The sequence below is a fragment of the Callospermophilus lateralis genome, chromosome 10 (assembly GCF_048772815.1).
Source record: "Callospermophilus lateralis isolate mCalLat2 chromosome 10, mCalLat2.hap1, whole genome shotgun sequence".
NCBI classification, from domain to species: Eukaryota; Metazoa; Chordata; class Mammalia; order Rodentia; family Sciuridae; genus Callospermophilus; species Callospermophilus lateralis.
Window position 1 is genome coordinate 40326693 of NC_135314.1, and position 15959 is coordinate 40342651.

The following is a 15959-nucleotide window of genomic DNA, read 5'->3' on the forward strand; positions in this document are numbered from 1 at the left end:
AAAGAAGTGTCCTGGAACTGACTTTACTGTCTTCACACTCAGGCTTTTTTATAAAAGCTTATTAAAACTGGGAACATGGTGCATACTAAATATCAGCAGTACTGCTCTCTGAGCAGAGAAGATGTAGGTAGTTTTTTATATTCTTCACTGTACATTGCTGAATTTCCCAGATTTAAAAGGTGAAGAAAAGCTGGGCGTGGTGGTGCATGCCTATAACCACAGTAGCCTGGGATGCTGAGGCAGGAGAATCACAAGTTTAAACCCAGCCTCAGCAACTTAGCAAAGCTCTCAGCAACTTAACGAGATCCTGTCTCAAAATATAAAACTGGTTGGGGATGTGGTTCAGTGGTTAAGCGCTTCTGGGTTCAATCCCTGGTACCACTCCTTCTGTACCACTTCCCCCAGCTAAAATAAATAAAAGATAAACAGTTCAATCCTTAATACTCAGGGGTCTGGGGATGGCCTATTATTTTGTTTTGTTTTGTTTTTTGGTGGTAGAAGTCAGAATTATGCACTTTCTGGTCTTAGATAGCAATTATATGGGGCCTGTCGTATCATCCACCTCATGAAATACTAGTTCTCATCTTGATAGATTTATGGAACTTTAGAACTGGAAAGAAGGTCAGCTCCCTTGAGACTTATCTGCCTTCCTCAAACTGTTGGTCCATGTAGATTGAAAGCCCTTTTCTGTTGTCACCACAGCTGTCATAAGACTGATTACCTCTCATTTAGAGTGCCCATCATCTTTCTCCTCTGCTGACAACCTCTGCCGGAAACTGGAGGATCTGCAGCAGTTTCAGAAGAGAGAACCAGAAAACGAGGAGGAGGTGGACATCCTCAACCTCCCAGAGCCATTAAAGATAAACATCAAAAAGGAGCAGGAAGAGAAACAAGAAGAAATGAAATTCTACCTGCCACCAACTCCAGGGTCTGAATTTGTTGGTGAAGTCACACAGAAGGTAGGGCCTGTGACCTCTGGTGTTGATAGATAACAGAGCAGGTATGAGATATGCAGGTTCAGCCTCATAAACTCAGACCCCAGACTTGCCTGGTGATGTCGATGTAAATGTCTGATCTACTTCTGCCTAGTAACTCAAGTATGCTTGCTGCACTTCCCACTTCCTACCTCAGAGTTCTTGGGCAAGAAAATTACACATGAAAAGGTTGCTTGTTGAACGTGGACTTGAAGAAAAGATGGCTAGATATAGACAGTTTATTACTTGTCTTCTCCTTTAGTCTCCTGCCTCAGGACAAGCACCTTTTCTTCATGAAGCATGTCATGATTTCAGTTATACTTCAGTGGGTAATCTGTAACTAACGTTTTTATAGCTCCCGAGTGCCTGACTGTCGTATAGACATGATACATACTACCCTTGTGATACAGATGAGAGCTGTTTATCCACCCGATGAAACTTAGCAGTTCTTAGCATCTGTCGCCTGTCAGCTGCTCAGGACCCAAAGTAAAAGACAGTGTTTGTCTCCCTTATAGGATAAGATGAAAAACGGGACCAGGTAAAGATATGCAAATTCCAAGTACATCTTTACCTCTTGCAAACAGGGCCATTGAGTCGATTCTAGGCTTTTCACTCAGAATTCATGACAAATCCCAGCCATGTTCCCCCATGAAAGAGATTTAGAAGTAAAAACAGGATTAAGTTTTGTCTGACTGTTTGTGGAACCCTTCTTCCAGCCAGGCATCTCTGGGTGTTAGAAAAGTCTGCTTTTGGAAAGATGCTATTTTTAATGTAGAAATGGGAACAAATTATTTTCTTCTGCTTTTCCAGATTGGGATCACCCTGCAGCCTGTGGCATTGCACAAGAATGTGTATGCATCCGTCATAGAAGACATGATCTTAAAGGTGGGTGCTTGCTGGTGGCAGAGGGACCAAGAACTGTAGCTGTGCCCTGTAGACCTGGGGTATAGCCATTACCCCACAGCCACCCAGGACACTTTTCTGTTCTGCAGGGTAGAACACTAACAGCTCTTTGCAATTAAAGACAATATGTGTCATACCTTAGGGCCAAGCATTATATGTTGTTGTGGTGGTGGTTATTGCCTAATTTATTTTTTACTGCAGACCTATTCCCCTTTTAGAAACAGAAAATTAGGCTTTGGAAGGCAATCTTCCCTGGCCTTCACAGCAAATAGATGATAAACGTAAATCCAGATACAGATCTTACTGGCACTGAGGGGCCACCAGGCAGGATGGTCTATTCCAGACTGGAGTTTTTGGGAGGTTTTATTATTATTATTATTTATTTATTTATTTATTTTTGTGGTGCTGGGGATTGAACTCAGGAACTTATGCATGCAAGGCAAGCACTCAACCAACTGAGCTATATCCCCAGCCCTTGTTTTTATTTTTGTTGTGGTGTTGGGCCTCACACAAGCTAGGCAGGTACTCTGCCACTGAGCTACACCCCAGCTCTACAGATATTTTTGTGTCATTTCAGATACTTCTTAAGAAGTATTCTGGGGTGAAAGTTGGGCATGGTGACTCACACCTGTAATTCCAGGGTCTTGGAAGGCTGAAGCAGGAGGATTGCAAGTTCAAAGCTAACCTCAGCAACTTAGCAAGGCCCTAAGTAACTTAGTGAGACCCTGTCTCTAAATAAAATATAAAAAGGGGATGTGTCTCAGTGGTTAAGCACCCCTGGATTCACTCCCTGGTACCAAAAAGAAAGTATCCTGGGGTGAGAGTCAGTGCTCTTATTGTTTGGAAAATAGCAAAGACAGAGCCTTGGGGGTTTTTTCTGCATGGGACCGTAGAAAAACAGCTACAACTGTCCCTGGACAAGAGTATGGAAAAGCCACAATTTCCATACCCACCCTGATCCTCTTCCCTGATGGATCTCCTCCAACAATAAATGCCTCAGTAGCAGCCCTCACTGATTTTCCTTAAAAATAATATCTGATTAATGAAAACAATCCCAGTTGATAATTTTTCAGAATCATGAACTCTACATTTATGGTCTATTACTCAGACTTTTAAGTTTTCCTTGAGGATTTTTTAATCTTTAATTACAGTTGTTTCAAAAGTTGGGGTGAGGGGTGGGGTCAGATGCATCCCTTCTTGTCAGAAGGCAGGTGGCCATTTTGAGAATAACAGCATCTTCTGTTGCAGGCCACAGAGCAGCTGGTGAATGATATCTTGAGACAGGCCCTGGCCGTTGGATACCAGACAGCATCGCACAACAGGTATCTCTGGTTGGTGATGTGAAGTATGTAAACATTTCCTAACCATTTCTTTGCCCACGAAGATGTTGCTTTAGTTAACTTTTTTCACTGTGATTAACATACCTGGCAAGAACAAGTTAGAGGAGGGAAAGTTTATTCAGGGCTCTGTTTCAGATCTCAGTTCATATGGTCAACCCTTTGCTCTAGGCCCAAGGTGAGGCAACCCATCATGGCAGAAAGACCAGCAGAGGAAAGCTGCTCAGTTCATGGTAGGGTCAGGAAGCAGAGAGGGAGACCTAGAGAGGGAAGGAGTGAAGGTGTGGAGGAAGAGGACACAGGAAAGATGCACCCTTCCAGTGGCATGCCCCCAGTGACCCACCTCCAGCCATGCCCCACCCACCTACAGTTACCACCCAGTCAGTTCCTTCAAACTAGAATGGACTGTATCCAAACCATAATAATACTTAAGTCAGCCCAGTAGGAGATAGGGTTGTCAGTGCTTGGAACTTTCTTAGAGCCAGACAGACTAAAGGGTCTACTCTGTCGTTTTGAGAGAACCTCTTGGTTGTACTCAGCTTGCCAGAGAGTCTGTACCCTCCTGGACATTACTCCACAGCCACCCAGGACATTTTTCTGTTCTGCAGGGTAGAACACTAACAGCTCTCTGCAATTAAAGACAATATGTGTCATACCTTAGGGCCAAGCATTATATGTTGTGGTGGTGGTGGTTATTGCCTAATTTATTTTTTACTGCAGGCCTATTTTTCCCCTTTTAGGAAAACTAGGCTTTGGAAGGCAATCTTCCCTGGCCTTCACAGCAAATAGATGATAAACGTAAATCCAGACACAAATCTTGCTGGCTGTGTAGCCCCCAGTCTCATCTCTCTGCTCTGCTGACTATTTTTCTTTGGGCACTGAATATAGCTTTTTTCCAAGATCATGAGGGAATGATAGATGAGCCACATCCTGCTTTCCTTTCTAAGGAAGTGAATATTACTTATCATGTTACACCAAAGGCTGTTGTGAATTCATAGTGTTGTAACAAAGGGCCTGAGGACATGAAGAGTCATAAATCAGAAGAATATTATATAAGACCTAGGATTATCATACATCAGAGAGCATAGACATTTTAAGTGGGGGAAAAAGGGAGACAGAGTTTCATTCATGCTCGATGTTTGATTGAAACCTGGGAGCAAAACATGTGCCTTCTGAGGCCCAGTTCACCTCCAGGGTCTGACCCTGGAGATGCAGAGACTTGAGTGTTTTGAGCAAGAACATTTAACCTCACACTTGGTTTGGCATGACTCCCTCTCCCGTCTTCCTGAGAGATGGGGAATGTGGCTCCGGAGCGCTACGAGGCATTGACTCAGCCTTTCGTCTGCCAAGATTGAATGACAAGCATGTCATCCTCTTCTGCTCTTCATTTTACTTCCTCTCTCTTTTCTCAGTCCTTAATAGGGTTTATTCCTAATCATTCAGCCAACTTGAAGCCCATTTACTTCCTATGATTGGGAGGTGTGATTTGAGGCCTGAGTAGGACTGTGGTTGGAGACAGGCCAGATTGTTCATCAGGGTGGAAAGGAGGTCAGAGAGAGAATGCGCCTGGCTCTCCCTAACCCCTGAGCTATAGCTTGTCACTCATTATCCCCTTCCATAGGGCCTGTGCAGGGGTTGGTCCTGGGTAAGTTAATCAAGTAGATTATCATTAGATATGCTTGGGAGAATTACATGTAATAACACCCTTTGGATGTTTTTGACCAGGATTCCCAAAGAAATTACAGTGAGCAACATTCACCAGGCCATTTGCAGCATTCCTTTCCTGGACTTCCTCACCAACAAGCACATGGGCGTCTCGAACGAGGATCAGTGAGCACAGTGACACTGCCGCTAGCAGAGCAGGACTTGAAGATGGAGCTGAAGTGCGCGACTGTGGCGACTCTCCTGTTCAGGAAAGGAGGTTGTTTTCTGTGTGCCTGAAATATCATGGCTACCAAACCATTGCCTCTGCCCAAACGTGACACCAGAGCATTGGGTTCCAGGTGGAGCCCTTTTAGGACAGAAGTCTGTTCCCTGAATCTGGAGAGAAGCCAAGCTGGATGGATGCTTTGTCACCTTGGGTTTCCTCACCCTCTCTACCAGCTCCAAGAGGCCCCTGAGAGCACCAGGCCCTCCCTTCCTTTTGTGCCTGGGGGCACCTTGGGCCTGATCCCCAGGAGAAGGGAAACAAGTCTAGGAGGCCCGAGGTTACCCCCTCTGTGAGCTGGGGTCATCCTGAGAAGCGATTGTGTTTCACTCTCAGTGAGTGGTTTTCTGTTCCTGCCTGGCCATGGTATGAGGAGGGCCTGTACTCATAGACCAGATGAGTCAGCTATAGAAAGAAGTGGAGCCTTACAGAAGCCACAGAGGCCTAGACTGTAGACTGGGCAGGATCCTTTACTGTGGAGCATAGGAACATCACTGCAGCACAATGTCAAGGAATGGATGGGTCCCAGCGGAGTTCCAGAGAAGGTTTGACTGGGAATCTCTTAGTGTGTTACAGTAGACAACATCCACAACCCTGGGTCCCTGGCATGAGTGTACCAATTTGTCACATGTTTGCCAGGCAGATCTGGGGTCTACACAGGAGCTCAGATGTCAAGTGGCCACGGAGCAGCACCTGGACAGGCTCTGCTGGGATCGTTGTCCTAATGGTGAACCTATTGTCCTGTTCTTCTTGGTCACGGAATTTTCCCCAAGAAGAAAAGGGTTCAAAAGAAATACCTGTGAGTGCCTTAAAGTTGGAAAAAGAACTGCTCAGGCCCAGATACAGGGATGCCAGTGCTCAAAAGCAGAGAGAGTGACTTGTATCCATCAGGGAAGCCTCCTCAGTGGGAAGGAAGAGCAGACAGGAGAAGGAAGCGTGGCAGTGCCACTGCCAGGTATCCAGCCCACTGGAGGGATCCGCTCCAGGGTTACTAACGTGGTCTGTGTGGAGGGCAAAGGAAAGAACTTAATTCTCAGTTAGAAACCTGCTCTTACTCTATTCAAAGAAAATCTGAAACCTCTGAGTCAAAGAAACTTATCCAAGCAACGTAATTCATATTTTCATGAGTTTCACAGATATTTGTGTCAGGAAAAGAAAGCTGGGTGATGGCTGAATAAAATCTGCCTTTCTAAATTCAGCATCTGAGAGTTGCAAATGCAAAAGGAAATCCACTCAGCAGAGCAAAGGGCATGCCCTTAAAAATGTAGTTGAGTACATAAGGCCCAGATGCATTCAGCAAGTAGATTGCGAGTGAGACCTGTAGGTGTGTTCTCTTCCCAGTGGGAAGAGATCCATTTATTACAGATATGAAAGCCTAAGGAAATTTCTTTTTGCAAAAGAAGTATTAAATGATTTAATAGTCTCGTGTGTTAAATGTATTTGTATCATAATATGTAACACCATTGTATAACAAAAACGCCTACAATAAATCTTTTAGTATTTATGATGGTTTTTCTGAGTTGGAAGTATTATACCAAAGCTGTTTCTTGGGATAGGTCAGAAAGCACTGAAATGAGGAGAGGTGTAGCCTTTTATTTGTATATTTAAAATGAATTCCTCTACTTCTATCCAAGAAGAATTTGCAACCATGCAAGATAAAGGATTACACTTACATAATAGTCTAAAAAAAATTGGAAGGTACATGTTTGACCATGGACATAATTGTTTCTGATGGCTCAGAGGAGGAGGACAATATGGGTGAGCTCCAGAGTTTCCTGAAAGCCAAGGTAGAGAGGCAGGCAGCTCCTGTTGTCCAGTGCAGGAACATACCAGTTTATCTGGCAAAGTAAAATTGGTGTGTGCTGGGTTCTGAAAGGAGTTACTCCTTTTGCAGCCCTACCGTCTGCTATCATGAGCTAAAACAGAAATGCTTGAGCTAAAAAACTGAGAGCTTAGGTCTCTGAAGGTGGTAATTTCTGCAGGAGGCATTGTGACACAGTGCAGAGAGGTCACTTGCAGGGGGTGGACTTTGTGTAGGGTCAAAGTCAAGAAAGTTGACTAGGCCATACATGGTGGCTCACACCTGATCCCAATAGCTTGGGAGGCTGAGGCAGGAGGATAAAGAGTTCAAAGCCAGCCTCAGCAATGGTGAAGCAACTCAGTGAGACCCTGTCTCTAAATAAAATACAAAATATGGCCGGGGATGTGATTCAGTGGTAGAGTGCCCCTGAGTTCAATTCCCAGAACCAAAAAAAAAGTTGAGTAGACTGGTGGAGTAAGGATGGGGCATGCTCAGGCCCAAATGTTAGTTGTCTCAGGGTTTGGACGGGAGCTGCAGAGCACAGATCCATGTCATAGGCAGTGTTTAACTGGGGACTCTCTGCTACTGCCTGAAGGAACCCATTGTGAGTGAAGCCAACAGTCAGTTTTAGGGGAAGTTCCTCCATCTGCCTGATTGCTTTTATTTTGTTTGTTTTGGTACCAGGAATTGAACCCAGGGCCTCACACATAGTAGGCAAGTGCTCTACTACTGAGCTACAACCCCAGCTCATCTGCCTGGGGTGGGCTGCAGGACATCCCCTGGTAGGGTCTAGCATTTCTCAAAAGCAGTGTTAGGGTTTCACCTAAGGTCCTGGAGTTCTGTTCTGTGAAATACAGAGAGGTGGGGCACTGATCTCACAGTTTCAAGATTCCTGGACATGTGGAAGGACCTTGTAGTGCACTCTATAGCTGACGGAGGCTCCTCCCACAGTGGTCTCTTGGTTATGGAATTATTAATGCTGAACACTCTTTCAGTTGCTAAAATTAGCTATAACAGACTGAATTACATTTATTTTTAAAAACTTTCTGTACAGAATACAAAAATGCTTAATTATATTTTGGCAAGTATAATAAAGTGTAAAATGTTCCCCATGACTCCCCTCTTAGAGATAATAACCTGTTACTATAATGCATTCTCCCTGTCCCCAGGCACTGTCCGTGTGCGTAAGATAGATAGGGGTTGAAAGCACTGAGCTGAGACTTGTCTTAGCCAATTCTTGTCACGCACTTGGTATGTGAGGATTTACTCAGTCCTAGAGTGAGTGGGAGGGACTTCCTTCAGGCACCTGGGAAGTCTCCTGGGGAAGGCTGTGAAGATGGGATGTGTGTGGCATTGCGTGGGACAGCGCATCACAGGAAGGTTCTTGGCATGCAGTTGGCCTGGCAGAGTTCAAGCTCCTCTGGTGCAAGAAGGCCTGCTTTTTCCCAGCCAAGGTGCAACAGACCTGATGTGTCCCTTACAGTCAAAGAATCATGGACCTCCGAGGCTGGCTCTGGGATGGAAAGAGCACTACCAGGTGCACAGTGTGACCTCAGGCAGGGTGCAGCATGGGGCACAGGGTGTTAATGGCTACAGGCAGGAATAGAGGTGCCCAGGGAAGGGGGGCTTAGGTTAGAAAGAATTATTCCAGCAGCTGTACTTGGTGTTACCATATGGAGCTCACCCCACCCCGCACACCCTGTGCACAAACATGAAGGCTCTTGGCCAGCCAGCGCGGGGGAAGTGGTGGCAGCTAACTGTCCACATGAAGAAATGGAAGCACCCTCCAGTCCCAGCTGGTCATGAAGAAACAGGGTTTGAGCCTGAGACTAGCATCATGGGTCCATGTCCCTGGATTCCAGAATGGCAGTGGGAAGGATTGAAGTATAGCAGGGAGGCTAGTGGGTTCTGTGTGCCACCAACACCAGTGTCACCTGCAGCCCACAGTAAGAAGAGCTCAGCATTTATAAGCCTCCAAGGGACACTAGAAGGAGCCACATTAAAGTCATTACTTAGAGATGGGACAATATATGTGAAGAGAGACTCATGTTTATAATTTAAAAAAAAAATAAGAAATTGAAAGCGTGCATTTTTGCATTTTAGTAAAGTCAGATTGTACAGTTAAGCTGCTCGGCCCCCACAGAATGCCCAGCAGGCAGTCTCCTCCGCCCAGAAACATCAAACATGCAAACCAGTGAAGTCTAAAGCAGTAGAACCCTTTGTGTAAGCATATGGTTTGTTCTCCCTTTAAAATGACTGTCATCGGAGCATTTCTTTAGCTGGAGTGAGGGAGGGCCCTGCCTGCCAGAGCCAGCACCTCTGAGGGGACACTGGCAGGCAGCCTGAACTGGAAATGGCCCCTCTGAGCCTGTTGTGATCTGAAACCAGTGCCACCGCCTGGGGTCTTACCATTCAGCAGACCAGAGCCACTGCTGAAGAGGAAGAAGAGCCACAGGAAATGCTCAAATTTCCTTACCCAAACTGTCCCAAGCTTGTGCCTGTATTTTTCAAGAAGGGATACAAGACCCCTTCAAGTGTTTGAAAGGCTGCTGTGCAAAGAAGAGACCCTGCTTGTTCCACAAAGCCACACTGGCTAGAATCTATGGAGACAGGAGAGCCTTTCAAAGATGGGAGCAGCTGTCCCTGCAGCAGTAATGAGCCTCCTGTCACTAAGTGTGCAGAGTAGGCCTGAGGGCAGGGGCCCCCGTAGAGATGATGTTCTAAGGTTCTTAATGATGTGAGGCAAATGCCACCAATTCCTGCTCAGTGTGTGCAGCTGTTCAGTTTAGTCATCCCTGTGTTAGGGGAAGTTGAAACACAATAGGGGGCTGTGCCTGTAGAAAACTACCCCAAGGTCATTGTTAGTCTTTAAATATTTCACTCACCCCAATGTTTTGTTGAAGCATGAAGGCCACCTTGGCTATAAAGAAATTATGTTTTTGACATCAAAACCCTGTGATTGGTACTGTTTTCTTTTGGAAACGTCTTTTGGCTTTTCAGCATCTCATGAATCACATGCAGGTGGGAACCTGAGTTCTGAAACATGGGCCATCACAGAAAGACCCAAGGATATCACCTGGGATTACTATAGGTTATAAAATTAATAAAATTCTCATGCATCCTGGGAAAACCACCCAAAGTGGACATCACTGGCTCTGCCAAGGAGCTGCTGCGTCCATATTCCTCAGTCCCATGGACAGCTGGGTTTACAACTGAATTGGTTCTCAGGTTCCTCAAATTTAAAAACTGAAGAGTGGCCAAATGGCAATTAAAAACAGATGTGAAGACTCCCACACACTTTGTGGGAGGCCGAGGAGTTGGTGATGCTGCGTCCATCTGCACCTGTGCTCCACGCCAGGCCTGCAGCCCGGGCAGTCACACTCCTCTTGAAAGCAGAGGACAGAGCCAGGCTCCTTTTTCAGCAATATTCCAGCAGCCATCGTTCCATGCTGACGCAGTCACACGTTGAGAATTCGGGGAGCTGACGCCTGAAAGATGGCTGAGGGGTTAGGAGTGAACTTCTTCCTCACTTCAGGGACCTGAAAAATGAAATGTGGCCACATCAGTGGGCCTTTTTCTCAACTCCCTCCCACCCCTGGCTCCAGGAAAAGAATTCCTCGCATTGTCCAGGAGTTGGAACTACTACCTGAAGGTCAGAAGGGGACTGCTGCCAACCGTGAGCAGTGTCGCTGCAGTAGCAGGTTAGACACAGCCTGTGAACCTTCCTTTCTGCTCCCTGAAGCCTCTTTTGGGTGGGATCAGGAAACAATCCTCACGTCCCTTCCATTTTCTCTTGCATTTTATATGGAGGCCCACATATTGGGTTGCTGGAGATAGAACCCAACATCTTACTCAGGCTAGGCAGGTGCTTCACACTGAGCAGCCCCCCAGGCCAATGCTACATATTTGGAAGGAAGGTCACTGGTACTTAGTAGTTGAGGTTAAGGTTGGGATTTAGGAGGCAGAGAGACCCCTGCTCACCAGAGAAGCCAGCACTGGGGGGGTACCCATCTGGCCAATGACAGTTAACTTAGTTTTCTGTTAAGAACAACTTCCTGGGCACTGCTCTCCCTGATCATAACATTTAAATCCACTAAAATCTCCTAATCCCCACGCTGGAAGGAAGGCTTCTGTGGCCAGGGCCCCGGTAGCACCTGACCTGGAAGCTGGCCCCAGTGCCGCCATCCCATCCGGAGGTGTGGGTTGTGATAACTCTGGCTGGTTTTGCTTTTGGGGGTCTTGAGGGTTTCACTCCAGTCCAAGCCTGAAATTCCTGTCTGGAACAGAGCATAGAGTCACAGCCTTACACAGGCTCAGCCACTGGGCCACTCCCCTGTGCTGCTTGGAATGTCAGGGCCTGTCCACTATTGGGATCCTGCTTTAGCCCCAGGTGGTCCTTCATCCCCCTTAGGCGGGCAGAACTAACAGAGCAGGTAGGTACCCAAGACAGGCTCCCACTCTGCCCTTCACCTCTGGGTGCTCCACTGGGAAACCTGGGCTCGCCCTGTTCCCTAAAAGTAGTAACAGAAACTTATGCAGGTGAGCGACAGGCTCGGGGTAGAGCTCCATCAGCAGCTGGTGTGCACTGGGCCTTCGGCACTCTCTGTATTTAGCCTCCAGGGCCCCTGAAATCCTCCTGCGGCTGCCCCTCCAACAGGCAGGCTACTTAGAGGGGTCCCACAGTCTGAGAGCCAGTGAAGGCCAGTCACCTCCTGCTCAGGTCAGTGGTGGCCACAGGAAGTACCAGCCTGGACAATGCTCAACACAATGAAGGTCCTCCATATCTGGCTGATTGAGAAAGAAAAGTAATACTCAGTATCCTGTGTACATAAGCTGTCTTTTCAGCTTACGCAAAGAATGATTCTGAATGACCACCTTAAACTAGATGGTCTGGCATTTGCATGGCTCGAGCGTTGAGGAGCCAATCCGTGAGCCAGTGTGAGGCTGCAGGGAGGGCAGGGGTGGTCTGTGTGGGCAAAGCCAGCTCCTTGGAGGGAAATGACAGTGCTGGCACAGCCCAGCTTCCTGTCCTGGGAGTGGGACTTTATCCTATCCCTCTGAGCAAAGGAGACCTTTTAATTCTGTCCGTGTCCCTGCTAGATGGCGAGCTCAGGAAGGCCGAGGTCCCTTGTGTCTGTTGGGAGCACCTGGTCCAAGGATGTTCTGTAAGAGTCCAGCTGGCCAGCACCAACCCCCTCGTGTGCCTGGGGCCGCTCTTGCTCCACCCGTAGTCCTGGCTGGGCTTCAGGCCCTGAGTCAACAAAGGCGCCTTTTCTCCTGGGCAGTGGCACAGCTGGGGCTCCCAGGGCAGGCAGGCTGGGCAGGGAGAGCAGTGTCTGTCGGTGGTCTGCACTCAGGGAGCCTTGGAGTGTCAGGAGGTAAGCTGAGCCAGGGCCTGTCAGTAATCTTTGTTTCTGAAGCTGCCAGGTTCTAACGCCCAGCTGTCCAAACCATCTGCTGCCCTGTTTCTCCTAGGGAAGCAGGTCCTCCCCTGGGCGTGTCCTTCTGTTCCCAACTGCCTCTTAATGCTGAGCCTTGGGTCTGGCAACCTGAGTCCATTGCCCTGGGGTGGCTACAGGGGTCTCAGAGAAGGAAGGGCTCAGAGGAGAAGCCCAGGCTGAGAGGGTGACAGAGAGGATAGAGAAACATCAAAGGGAATTAGGGGGACTGCCCAAGAGAAGAGGAAGACAAATGGATGGCTCTGACCAGGAAGATTAGTGAAAACTACAAGCCTAGCTGTGCCTACTGTGTATCAGGCCTGACAGTGTTTCTGGCGTGTTCCTGCATCAGCCACCTCTTGCAGGTCTCAGCTAGACCCTGGATCAAAGGCACTGAACAACCCAGAGAATTTTGAGGAAGAGGCTCTGAAAGGAGCTGGTTGGGTAAAGAGTCCCAGAATGGCTGAGGATCAGACCTCCTGTGCCCACATGACCAGGCAAACAAAGCAGGTCAGTCCTCACATGGAAATCAGCAGCCAGGCAAGTCAAGAGGTGGATACCAGCTGTGATACCTGTGGAATCACTGGATTTGTTCATTTTCTTTGTTTTCTAAATTTCTTTAGCAGTTTGCTTTTAGATGAGGTGCATCTTGCAAGATGGAAGGCAGGATGCAGTTGCTGGAGCCAGGTTCTAGAGCTGGAAGGTGGAACATTTCAGAGACCAGCTGGTGTGGTGCTGAGGGAGCCAAATTCAGTGGGGAGCAGGGGTCTGGGTCTGCTGTCACGGTTCCCACTCTCCATATGAGGGTCCAAGAGGCCTAGTTTATACAGCAGAAAGTGGGAGCGCGTCTGAGTCCCTGATCCCATTGTCAGTTCTTTTCACTGCTGGCTTTGGGACACTGATTCAGAGGCGGTGGCCTAGACAGGTAATAATAACCTCTGGGGGTCACAAATTTGGTCTGAGGCAAGATAGACTGGTTTATTCTCTTTTCTGCCCTTCAGAGCTGTGTGACTATGCACCAGTCCTTCATCTGTAGAATGGGGATAGTGATAACTAAGGGCTTGGGGAGCTAATCCACAGGCAGTACAGAACTGTGGTTTAGGGGGAGGAACTGCTTCAAACAGCCCAGACTTTGCTTGATCATCTCCAGTAAGGAACAGCTTACTGTCAGACAGTTCTGCTTATTGGAAAGGAACTCCTCCCCTGCGCTGGAACCCTCTCCCCTGAGGCCCCACTCCTTGTTCTTGTTTCTAGAGCCTCAACCACTGCAAGGTACTGCACCCTAGGGCCTCTCACCATTCTGGCCCTGCCAGCTAGCTCACCTCCCCATTGGCCAGTAGTCAGACCTGTGCAAGACCCAGCTATGGCCATGATGTCTGACTTGCCATCAACAGGGATACCCGAGTTTCAGCAGTTCAGCTTGAGCATGTGTCAGTGAGCACAAAACCCACCCTGCAACCACAGCCGCCATCAGATCCCTTGAACAGTGCACACCTATGAAGGAACCTGTTCTTAGACACGTTTAAGGTCTTGGGTTTTCATTGTACGCAGGCTTCTGGGTATCCTGTCCCATGGCAATGCCATAATTAGCCAATCCCCCATATTAGGACTAAGGGGCTGTTAACTACTGGCAAAACGTTTCCATGTATTTTATACTCCCACCTCATCATCAGGAAACCTGAAGGGAAAATTCCTAAAGTATTGAAATAGCTGCACCATCAGAATAGTAGTGTTTCCTGTAACCCCATAACCAGAGATACCCTAGATATTTAATAAGGGAGTAGGCAGATAATATTGGGATATATAGATGTAGAACCCATAGGATAATGTACTGCACATTTATTAAAATTCATGTTGTAGAAGAACATCTAGTAACATGATCAGACATCCAAAGTAGGTGGAAAAATGTGTACAGTAAGAATGGAACCATGAAGGAATGTGTCAGCTTCTATGCACTGAAATGCACATTAAGAATTAGAACCTCGGTTTGGGAAGGGGCTAATGGATTTTTTTTTTTCCCTTTGGTAATTTCTGTCATTTCCAATTTTTCTACTGTGAGCGAGTGTGAATTATTTTTGTAGTAAGAATGAAGACCTAAGTTGTCCAGGGCAGGGAGACGGTAAGGACCTGCAGACTTGTCCTCAGCGAAAGGGCAGTTGGGATGTTAAGGGACTCTCGGACCGGCCAATGCTCCCACAGAGGGCCCAGAGCAGAGGGAGCCTGACCAGTTGGCCTGTGCACACCCCCGCTGTGGGGAGGCCCACCGGGTTGAAGTTAAAGGAAGCAGATTTCACCTCGGCGGAAGGCCGGCCTTTGACCTGGCTGCTGGGGGCGGGGAGCCAGCTGTGAGGGGGTGAGATTCTGGTCCATGGAAGTGATCATTCATTCTGGGTCTGGGCAGGGAAGGGAGCAGCAAAGGTGGCGTCTGCAGTGCCAGGGAACCAAGGCGGTGACCTCTAGCCACCAGCTGCTGTCGAGGTCTTGTGGGATCCAGGAGCCTCCTCTCTCCCACCCACCCCTATCCTCCTGGCTCCGGGTGTTTCCTTCCACCACGGGGTGTGAATTTGGAGGGTGTCCCTACCCCAGCCCGATACCTGTACGACGTGGTCGCTGCTGCACCCGTGTCCGGATCGTCAATGGGCAGCACGTAGACCCCCCTGGCGCCGGGCGCGGAGGACTTGCTCCTGCGGCCGCCCGCCCCCGGACCGCGTCCCTGCGCCGCATCTCGGGTTCCCGCAGGCGCGGTCCACACACCAAAGTCGCGCTGGTACTGAGTGAGTGGCACGTCCCGGCCAGAGTCCCGGCCGCCGGCGGGGGTCGGGACCCTGCGCGAGGCTGCGCCTCCCAGGCCCGGGTCCTCGCTCTCGAGGTCCGAGTAGCCGTGCAGGGTCAGCGGCACCGCCACGTCGGAGCGGTCCAGCTGGTTCCAGCGCCGCGCCAAGCAGCACAGGCGGCTGATGCAGGGCCACGCCATGCCCGCCCAACCCCGGCCCCGGTCCTGGTCCAGGCGCTCAGCTCCTGGCGCTCCCAGCCGCGCCGCCCCCGCCCGGCGTCCCCGCCCCCGCAGCCCTCCCCAAGCTACCGCAGCAGCGCCGCCCCCCGGCCTGGGGGTGGGTGTCCCGAGAGTGAGAGGGCTTGGCGACACCCGGCGTGGCCTCCATCAGAGTGCGCGCGGTTGGATTGGGGCGCCGGCTAGGAGAGAACGGCGACCAGAGAAAGACTGTACAGTCGCCAGGGCACCTGAAACCGCTTGCGGTCATTTACTTGTGTCCAACTTAATATTTCAAAATTGAATTCCAAGTTCCCCAAATATTTTATAACCGATGAGCCGAGGTAGAGGGCCGGATGGCTACCTTGCGGGTCACTCAGCCCGCAAGCAGCTGGGCAGTTAAATTGGCCAGGAGGGTCTCTTATTCGGTCTTGTGGACCGGGATAGCTAGCTAAGGCACTCCCAGTACTTGTACAAGGCTGCACCACAGGGTCTAAATGGGCAGCGGGAGGGGCAGCAGTGAGGTCATGGTGGGGAACACTTAGGGGCGTGCTTCCCAGAAAGCACGTGTTTGGATCAGGCAAAGTCCT

General features: G+C 48.9%; 2 protein-coding genes across 3 annotated transcripts in view; one reads left to right on the top strand and one right to left on the bottom strand.

Moving 5' to 3' along the window:
• The window catches only part of Yeats2 (YEATS domain containing 2), a 94701-nt gene extending 88040 nt beyond the window's left edge, over positions 1–6661 (top strand). The window contains exons 28-31 of one of the 2 annotated variants that reach the window (XM_076868098.2): positions 733–959; positions 1785–1859; positions 3126–3199; positions 4940–6661. In XM_076868098.2, coding sequence (XP_076724213.1) covers positions 733–959; positions 1785–1859; positions 3126–3199; positions 4940–5048 — 485 coding nt within the window. In that variant the 3' untranslated portion in view covers positions 5049–6661. Of the gene's footprint in view, positions 1–732; positions 960–1784; positions 1860–3125; positions 3223–4939 lie in introns of both variants that reach the window. The other variant, XM_076868099.2, reaches the window with a different exon arrangement.
• A 3739-nt stretch (positions 6662–10400) lies between these two features.
• Positions 10401–15354, bottom strand: Map6d1 (MAP6 domain containing 1). Its single transcript, XM_076868913.1, has 3 exons — positions 14975–15354; positions 11102–11219; positions 10401–10481 (listed from the first exon to the last, which is right to left on the bottom strand). Exons 1-3 carry the CDS (start codon positions 15352–15354, stop codon positions 10401–10403), a joined length of 579 nt encoding a protein of 192 aa, XP_076725028.1.
• Between the last annotated feature and the right edge of the window lie 605 nt (positions 15355–15959).

Excerpts from the sequence above, each read along its gene's own strand:
- Map6d1 (XM_076868913.1), bottom strand. The coding sequence starts at position 15,354 with ATGGCGTGGCCCTGCATCAGCCGCCTGTGCTGCTTGGCGCGGCGCTGG. Across the intron at positions 11,220-14,974 it reads GCAGCGACCACGTCGTACAG|ACAGGAATTTCAGGCTTGGA; the intron begins GTATCGGGCTGG and ends GCTCTGTTCCAG. Across the intron at positions 10,482-11,101 it reads GCACTGGGGCCAGCTTCCAG|GTCCCTGAAGTGAGGAAGAA; the intron begins GTCAGGTGCTAC and ends TTCATTTTTCAG.